The 8,584-nt window shown below is 39.6% G+C and overlaps 1 protein-coding gene across 5 annotated transcripts in view; it reads right to left on the minus strand.

The window, feature by feature from the left end:
* The window catches only part of apol1 (apolipoprotein L, 1), a 15,775-nt gene extending 7,474 nt beyond the window's left edge, over positions 1-8,301 (minus strand). Inside the window, exons 1-23 of one of the 5 annotated variants that reach the window (XM_031865184.1) lie at positions 7,625-8,301; positions 7,410-7,463; positions 6,470-6,541; positions 6,120-6,185; positions 5,897-5,962; positions 5,282-5,353; positions 5,127-5,195; positions 4,936-4,998; positions 4,204-4,272; positions 4,039-4,107; positions 3,467-3,538; positions 3,308-3,376; positions 3,142-3,213; positions 2,969-3,031; positions 2,824-2,883; positions 2,424-2,489; positions 2,275-2,325; positions 2,086-2,160; positions 1,867-1,914; positions 1,650-1,712; positions 1,477-1,530; positions 1,303-1,374; positions 225-290 (exon numbers count right to left, since the gene is read on the minus strand). In XM_031865184.1, coding sequence (XP_031721044.1) covers positions 225-290; positions 1,303-1,374; positions 1,477-1,530; positions 1,650-1,712; positions 1,867-1,914; positions 2,086-2,160; positions 2,275-2,325; positions 2,424-2,489; positions 2,824-2,883; positions 2,969-3,031; positions 3,142-3,213; positions 3,308-3,376; positions 3,467-3,538; positions 4,039-4,107; positions 4,204-4,272; positions 4,936-4,998; positions 5,127-5,195; positions 5,282-5,353; positions 5,897-5,962; positions 6,120-6,185; positions 6,470-6,541; positions 7,410-7,463; positions 7,625-7,627 — 1,434 coding nt within the window. In that variant the 5' untranslated portion in view covers positions 7,628-8,301. Of the gene's footprint in view, positions 1-224; positions 291-1,302; positions 1,375-1,476; positions 1,531-1,649; positions 1,713-1,866; positions 1,915-2,085; positions 2,161-2,274; positions 2,326-2,423; positions 2,490-2,823; positions 2,884-2,968; positions 3,032-3,141; positions 3,214-3,307; positions 3,377-3,466; positions 3,539-4,038; positions 4,108-4,203; positions 4,273-4,935; positions 4,999-5,126; positions 5,196-5,281; positions 5,354-5,896; positions 5,966-6,119; positions 6,186-6,469; positions 6,542-7,409; positions 7,464-7,624 lie in introns of all 5 variants that reach the window. The other 4 variants (XM_031865183.1, XM_031865186.1, XM_031865185.1 and 1 more) reach the window with 4 other exon arrangements.
* Positions 8,302-8,584: the final 283 nt, after the last annotated feature.

Below are 8,584 nucleotides of genomic sequence, written 5' to 3' on the forward strand. Positions count from 1 at the left end.
CACACACACACACACACACACACACACACACACACACACACACACACACACAGTGTGGTGGAGCAGGAGGACAGGGAGGTTTGACTACGAGCAGGCAGGATTGGGAGGGTTTGAGGAGGATGTCCATGGGAGTGTGAGGGGAGAGGGTATTTTTGACAGAGTTGATCAGCTGTGCGTGTGTGTGGTCACTGATGACTCATGAGTGATGCGAAAAATGGACTGACCGGTTTGGGTTTCTCTTCCCCTTGTTTTGCGTTCTCCTTGAGGGCCTGTGTGTCTTCTGTGTCTTTCTGAACAGAGGACATTAAAAATAAGCTATTAAACTAAAATCTGATTACTTGTGCATCGACAAAGGACCATACCAGTTGTTTGCATATTTAACTTTTGAACTAGAAATCATGGATAGTACAATTTACATCTTTGCTGACCACTTTCAAACACATGCCAGTTTAGATTATCAAATTATAATTTGTTTCCTGTTATTTCAGCTAACCATTGTTTTTGATGTATCTTTGTACTATATGAGAATCAACATCTCGTTGCAGTTTGGGCTAAACTGCAAAGAGATAAAATCTAAAACTGGTGGGACTTGTCGTTCAGTTAGCATAAAACGGCCTGTTAGCATGATTAGCTTTCTCTGTTGAAGCAAATGAGCACAGACGGATGATCAGAGGCTAACGGCTAGATGAGCCTCTTGTTTTCAAACCAGTATGTTACGACTGCATGGGCACCATCCTTAAAATGGCTCGTCAGTAAACACTAAATATGTCAGATGTCCATGTTTTCTAGTTTCCCATCTGATGTAATTGAGTTTTACAAGCGAAGGTTTTGGCTGGCCTGGGGCACCCTGGTGGCGTAGAGGTTGTTGTTGGGGCTCGTTTGGGTTTGTTCTGTCATCTCTCTACAGTGACCGTGGTAAATAAAAGCTTAAATAAATACCCCAAATACTTATAAACCGGTTTTGCATGGTCTTTGCAAAACAAGTTGCAAGACGAGCTGATTATAGATATTTGAAGCTGTCGCCTGTGACATTTACTAAAGGTATGAGAGCCTCTCAACAAGACCAGGCAAGACAAGTTAAGGTGGAATGCAGACTGACCCTGTGAGTAAAAAGATTCTCAAACACTTAAACCTCTGACTTTATAGAGGCAAGACAAAGCGTCTCAGAATGCCTTACATTCACCCACTCACACTAAAGTGGTGTTGGAGTAAGACGCTAAACTCCTGACAGCATCAGTGGACTGTGGTGTGTAGCTGCACGAATAGGAATCTTCCCGTTCGATCTATTAAACGTCAAAGCACCTGTTTGTTGCCGGATGACTTCTCACTGCTTGCAGATGGCTCCTCGTCATCTGAGCTTGTCTGCTTCTCATGCTGCAGAGACAACAGAGATCATTATTTCATGAAAAACACGTACACGACACTCTTTTGATACATCCATTTCTCTCAAAAGATTACAATCTCAACCTTCCTTACTTTGTTTGGAGATCGAAATGGGTTCATCTTTTCCATCGCCTCAGAAAATTTACTCTGAATATGTAACAAAACACAAAAAGGAGGACAAAAAAACAAAATAAGGACCAGATACGCAAGTTAAATTTAAGATTGAAACCATCAGACAAAAACTTTTATGATGACTACTCAAAAACCTGTTTGTGACTGGGCTGGCTCTCTTCATTGTCCACTATCTCCTCACAGTCAGAGTCCTTCTCCTGCAGATGGAGCAAATAGTTGTTGTAAAAAAAACAATACTAGTACTAGTATGACCAGCTTTACATCATCTGTGGATTACTTCATAGTTTAAAAAATACATATATCTTCAGGCTTTAATGTGTGATGATGAAATGACAGTACGGCACTTCTTACCTGCTTGTCAGTGTGGAAGGTGCTCTTGATCATCGCACTAAAACCGTTCTGAAATAAGACAGAAACACCTTAAATAAAACTGACCTTTACTTTAATGTCGCAGCAGATCCTAGTCCTAAACATTCAGACAAAAAAATGAATTTCTTTGAGCCCGTTACCAACATCAGAAAGCTGCCATGATGTCTCGGTAGAGTCCAAACTGTTACCATAACAACCCACCTGCTTGGCTTTGGGCTTCTCTGCAGCAGAGGTATTCTCACTTAAGTCTCCCGAGTGTCCCGTCTTTTCCTTATCCTGTTACAACACAATGCACGTTACCAGCGTGTAATTACTGGTGGCCGACGGTGTAATGTACTTGCTGGTGGAGTCATTTATCAGATGCAGCATTAAAACGTGAGATTAAATTACCTGAGATGAGGAGGTGAAAGGATTCTTCAGGATCTTTGCTGGAGCTCCACCCTGACATACAATTCAAAGTGGTTTAAGTTACAAACTGATTTTATCTACTGGGTATTCTGTTAGTGTTGATGCATCACAGCTGCAGGTTGAACTCTCACCTTTGACGGTTTCTCTGTGAGACTGTCACTGCTGGCAGAGAGCTCACTATCCACAGACAGATCATCCTAAACGGAGGGATACATCAAAAGTTTGTGACCGAAACATTGAGCTGTTTTTAACTAGAAAACAACCAAAACTGTTGGCACCGTAAAGCTGGCAAGAAAAAAAAAAAGAGAACTAAGTTACTGCATCAACAAAATGTACATGGGAGAAGATAATAAAGCCTCTCGGTATAGAATTTGAATGTGAATATCTTTTGTTTTTGTTTTAAAAATACATTTAAAATGTATTTATTTATTTACCCATCCATTTCTCTTGCGTCATATCTCATAACAAACAATATATCCCTAAAACAGAATCCTTAACTCTTTGAGATTTTGATAAACTCGACCATCTTACCTGAGACTGAGATTTGGCCCCTTTCTTTTTGAACACACCACCAAAGATGCCTCCTTTCTCCTGATGAAAACAATATAATGTCACCACATTTACGGTTAAGTTGTGATCTTGCAGTCTTACAGTGGCTGGCTTTAACAAACCTCACCTTAGTGTTCTCAGACAGATTGTCGTTGCTGCCTGAGAGCTCACTGGGTTCAGACAAACACTCCTGAAGGCAACAAACAAAAGTCAATCAATATTGATCCTGTCCTAATAATTCATAGTAACGTGGTTTAATGGTGAGAGGAATAAGCTGCAGCAATACTCCATGACTCTCACCTGAGATTGTGTCCTCGCTCCAAAAGGCTTTGGAGACTTTTTAAACATCCCACCAAACATCCCTCCTGTTTCCTGCAGAAAAAAAGTCCCATTAAAATATTTTTGGGGAAATTTAAAATTTAAATTGAGGAATAGGTAGCAATGCTCTGGTTTAAAAAAATCTCACCTTAGTGTTGCTATTCACAGACAGATTGTCGCTGCTGCCTGAGAGCTCGCTGGGTGCCGACAAATCCTCCTGAAGGCAAGAAACAAACGTCCCCTACTGATTATTATCACCATCTCATAAAGATATAACAAAGGCAAAAGTGAGACGCACAACTCTCACCTGAGATTGTGTCCTCGCTCCGAAAGGCTTTGGCGATTTTTTAAACATCCCACTGAACATCCCTCCTGTTTCCTGGAGAAAGAACATCACATGAAAATTGTTTGCAAAACTTTGCCCATAATGGAGGAATTAATTTACATGTTCGCACCTGGTTTCATATGGACAGGTAGGTAGGGAGTTCAAAAAGCCGCCTGTACCCTCATACAAATACTGATGCATGCAGGATTACCTCACCTTCTCCCAAACTCACTATCAGCTGAGTCGAGTTCAATACAAACAGCTTTACGACAGTCATGCTATTCCACAATTCAATGAAACTGCCGTGCACTCAAACCAGAAAAAAAGATCTGATGTCACGTTTCTGATTTGGTTCATGAATGAATATGAAAGAGTAAGGACATTTCTATTTCAAAGAACAGTGCATCTGTGTTTCTACTTGTTGATCGTGCAAATTTACAGACCAAAGTTGAACTAAAGTGAGTCCAACAGGGCCATCTGCAAAATGCATCGAAACAGGAAAAGCATACTTGAATCAGTCAAACAAACTTTAAACCTTAGCGTTCAAACCTCACCTTAGTGTTGCTATTCACAGAAAGATTGTCTTTGCTGCCCGAGAGCTCGCTGGGTGCAGACAAATCCTCCTGAAGGCAAGAAACAAATGTCCCTTATTGATTATTATCATTTTCTAATAATATAACAAAGGTAAAAGTGAGAAAAGTGAGATGCACAACTCTCACCTGAGATTGTGTCCTCGCTCCAAAAGGCTTAGATTTTTTAAACATCCCGCTGAACACCCCTCCTTTCTCCTGGAGAATAACACGTCATATAATAATTATTTATACATTTAAAAATAAACTGCTGCAGCTGTCAGGGGGACAGGCAGGGATTTAGTGCTTCACACGTGGGCCAGCAGTTCTTCCAAATTGCTGATGCATGCAGGTTCAAGCATGCGCCTCCAAACACAAAACAACAAAAACACACCCTCCTCAAACTCACCATCCAGTGAGGCGATCGCTACACACCTATTGTAGGTTAGACAACACCACCAACATCGTCACTAGTCAACACGGAGGAAGAACTCAATGCTCTTTTAGCATAAAATCTAATTTGATGCGTTTTCTACTTCATTAGTGTTTAATAATCTGAAGCTTTGGAACGATTTTAAGAAATATTTATGCGAGATTAGTTACAGTAATAACATAAACATTAATTAAATTCAACTTCATCATAGTTAGTAAGGATTTTTTTGTGAGCTCACACAACAATGTTACTGCGAAACATCACAAATACATTCTATTCAATGCATCTATTTTTGTTAATATTCTTTATATTGTATCACATTTGTCTTTTAGATTTGTTTTGTATTAGTGTTATTTTGGTATTCATTGTATGAATACTGTATATGTTTCCAGTTGATTGTGGGGGTTTTCCAAAGCATTTTAAAACATGATTTGGCTGATGAGACTCACCTTAGTCGTGGTGTTCTCAGACAGACTGTCGTTACTGGCTGTGAACTCGGTGTCCAAAAGATCCTGAAACACAAAAGATGATCCGTCAGCCTCTTTGTGAAACAACACAGCATGTTACATGTTACATGTCAGGCATTCAGCTGATGATATATCGCTGGCTGCAGGACACGTTATAGTAGATCATGTTTCACCTGTGAAGGCCTCCGGACATGTCCTGGTTTAGATCGTTTCAGTAGCCCACCGAACACACCCGATTTTTCCTGAAGACAAAAGTGCAGCGAAAGGTTTAGTTTCAGAGACTAATATTTAAAAAACTAAAATATGGCCCAGCAGAAAGTCGACTCACCTTTGACGACTTGTTGTCTGTTAAGATGCCACTACTGACAGACAGTTCAGGATTATGTATTTTGAGGGAGACCTATAGGAGATTAAAAAAAGCTTGTCACAAGCTTGAGTAACACACTCAGGTACTCGGGGCAGAAAGACTTTTAGAGTAATTACAAAAGACTTTTAGAGAATAACAGAAAAATGTAATATTAGAAACAACATGTAAGAAAGCAGGTGGAAGAATAATAAATGCAAATAAATTGATTAAAAAAAACATTTTTCAATTTCTGCGACCTCAACCTTTGACTGCACATGCAGTACTAATAAATTAATTCAAAATTAAAATAACTAGGTAATGAATTTGATTATCGATTCATCTGCTGATAACTTTTTCAACTGATGAATTATTAATCATTTAGTCAATACATCTCAGAAAATAGCATAATATAACCAGAGTTGATGGTCCAAAACACAAATATATTTAATATAAAGTGAAATATAAAACAGAGAAAGCATCAAATCATCGCATTTAAGGAGCTGAAATATTTTGTTGATAAACTAATTGACAATTTCACTTCGTTACATTTTTTTTTAAAAAGCAACAAGATCTACATCACAGAGGGCCACTACAAACCTCTGGCTGCCAGTCTTTAGCAGCTTTGGTTGTCTTCTTAAACACTCCTTTAAATACGCCCCCCTTCTCCTGAAATAGGAAGAAATAAGTTGGTCTACATGCTAAAAATCACTGTCACATGTTTATCATGTTTCCTCATTATATTAGTACATGAAAGTAGTTAGCGATGTCGATATAAAAATAAAACACAACACAGCCCAAAGAATTAACACCCGAGCATCACCTTGGTGCTGTTGTCAGTCAGACTATCGCTGCTCTTTGAAAGTTCACTGCTGAGCGATAAACTGTCCTGTAAAGTCAACATGAAGCCCATGTGAGTAGAGGCAGAATCAAATAGTGTAAATCCAAGATTACAGGTTATATTCTAAGCTTCTAATCAAAATTATACAGCTTACAAAATAGCATTTGCATTTTACTGGTGTATACAGCAAATTCTTTACATTTTGTGTCAAATATTCCGTTCAATACGTATATTCAATACATCAGTGAATAATGGTCACCAGGGCCCTTTTCGTGACAAGCGAAATCAAACTAATTTGATATCAACTTGCAGTTCTAAATTAAAAACATCACCTGTGCTTGGAGAAGTGGTTCAGCAGACTTGGTGGATTTTTTGAACATCCCACCGAATATCGCTGCTTTTTGCTGAATGAGGAGTAAAAAAAAAAAAGGAAAATGAAACTTGCAAAAACTAATTTATGCATCTAAAACGTACTCGAGGATAAAAACACTCTTTTGTGGTTTCAGCCAGTGTGACTGAGTAACAGGTTAACAGTCACTCTACGGAGCCACTTAACACAATAACATGTTAATCCGCTGCTAAGAATAATCCCTCATAAATGAAATATTTACCCCTTTAGGCAGTGTTTGTTTCAAAGCTGCAGTGACCCAGTGTTTTATGAAATCACTGAGCCAATGTTAACAATGAAATTATACACCTAATTTCAAAGATGGTCATCTTCAGTAGGAACCATTGGCTTGTGGCTGAGTGCCTCAAAGTACTGAGAGTATTTATACATTTGTAAATTAGAAAAAATATTGAATAACACCAGCCTTGTTCTTTACTTAAGGGGAACTTGACCTTCATTATTCCTGTTTTGTACAATGGTTAATCATATAACTACTCCATAGCAAGCCTGGTGTGTGTGTGTGTGTGTGTGTGTGTGTGTGTGAATGTGTTTAAAAAGTGGCACATTGTTACCCTGAGGGAATCTAGTAGGTTAATCCAGCAATGATAATAGAGCTACAGTTTCAACACTGTGCACTCAAATTAAAGCTGAAAGTCAGCATTTTACCCTCACAGTCATTGTTTAGAGTCAAGTCCATTGAGCTGGAGTATAGAGCCAGCATGAGACAATATGTCACCGTCTACCAGTGGTGGAGGAAGTTCTCAGATACTTCAGTTAAGTAAAAGTAGCGATACCACAGAGTAGAAATACTATTATTTTGTAACAGTCCTGCAATATATACTGACAGTTTAAGTCACAGGGACGTATCCAACAACATTACTCACAGCTACGCCTCCTTCTTCACAATCCAGATCCAGATCCAGGTCACCGTACCGATCCTGTCAAACAGCAGTAAATGAACGTTACATCTCCAGCTGTGAAGTTCATTAACCGACATTTTCCAAAACCGAACGTTACCGATACAGTTTGTCTCGAGGAAAAGCGACGTAAAGACGAACGTCGGTCGTGTTTTAAAAGAGCACTTTAAACGTTTACGCACCATCAGAGCTGCTCCGCGTCTGCCCTCGTTGAGTGTTTGGTTATTCAACGTTTAATTAGTCGAAACGTTTCAATCCTCAGCGAGAGTTTCTTTCCGTCCCTGTGATGATACTGTCGGTTGTTTTCCCTCACTAAAGCTGGGAAGTTAAAGATCCTCCCTCCTCAGTGAAAACAACAAGTACAAGAGGAAAACAAAGACACCGGCCGAAGAGCAGAGACTTTCCACGGGAGCATTGTGTGGGTTTTTTTCATAAAGCAGACATCACTGAAACCGGTGGATCCAGCTCTTCTTCTTCTTCTTCTTTAACCTGTGCTGTGCTCCAGGTGAGGGCGTCTCCGTCTCACCTGGGAGTCTGACGTCAGCGTGGTGCTGCCTTCAGGTGCTGCTCGGAACATTTTTGATCATTACGCACGAGATTACGCCGGTGTTTCGGTGTATCCAGCGACCCTGTTAACTGGCGACCTTCAGCCAAACGCGTCCGTGGTTGTCGTAGTTACTACAGCTGTTGTAAACAGGAAGACAACACTTGGCTGTCTTGGTGAATGCTGCACGGAGTACTTCTACATGACACGCGTTTACCCAAAACAGGCTCCAAAGACGATTTATGTGTATTTACTAACTTTATCATTTAAAAGGAAGAGCAACTTGCTCCCTTCCTGTTTCAACACATAAACAAGCTAAACGCGTCGCCTCTGCTGCCCTCTGCTGCTGCTGCTCGCCCTTCTTTCTACATAAGTGTGGCTTTCATAATGGCTACAATGTTTACATTTTATTCTTAATGTCATTACATTTTTTTTTTAGAAGGAAAAAAAAGTTAAGAAGCTTGTGCTCATTTGTAAATAATAATACTTCACTATTTAAAGCTGACACTTTATTCATTTATGCATTTCCCACAACACAAAGGTGTATATGGCCCGAGGCATATCAAACTATATTGCAACATGTGATTAGTAACTGTCC

The sequence above is a fragment of the Anarrhichthys ocellatus genome, unplaced genomic scaffold (assembly GCF_004355925.1).
Source record: "Anarrhichthys ocellatus isolate YVR2014 unplaced genomic scaffold, GSC_Weel_1.0 scaffold32, whole genome shotgun sequence".
In the NCBI taxonomy this organism is placed as follows: Eukaryota; Metazoa; Chordata; class Actinopteri; order Perciformes; family Anarhichadidae; genus Anarrhichthys; species Anarrhichthys ocellatus.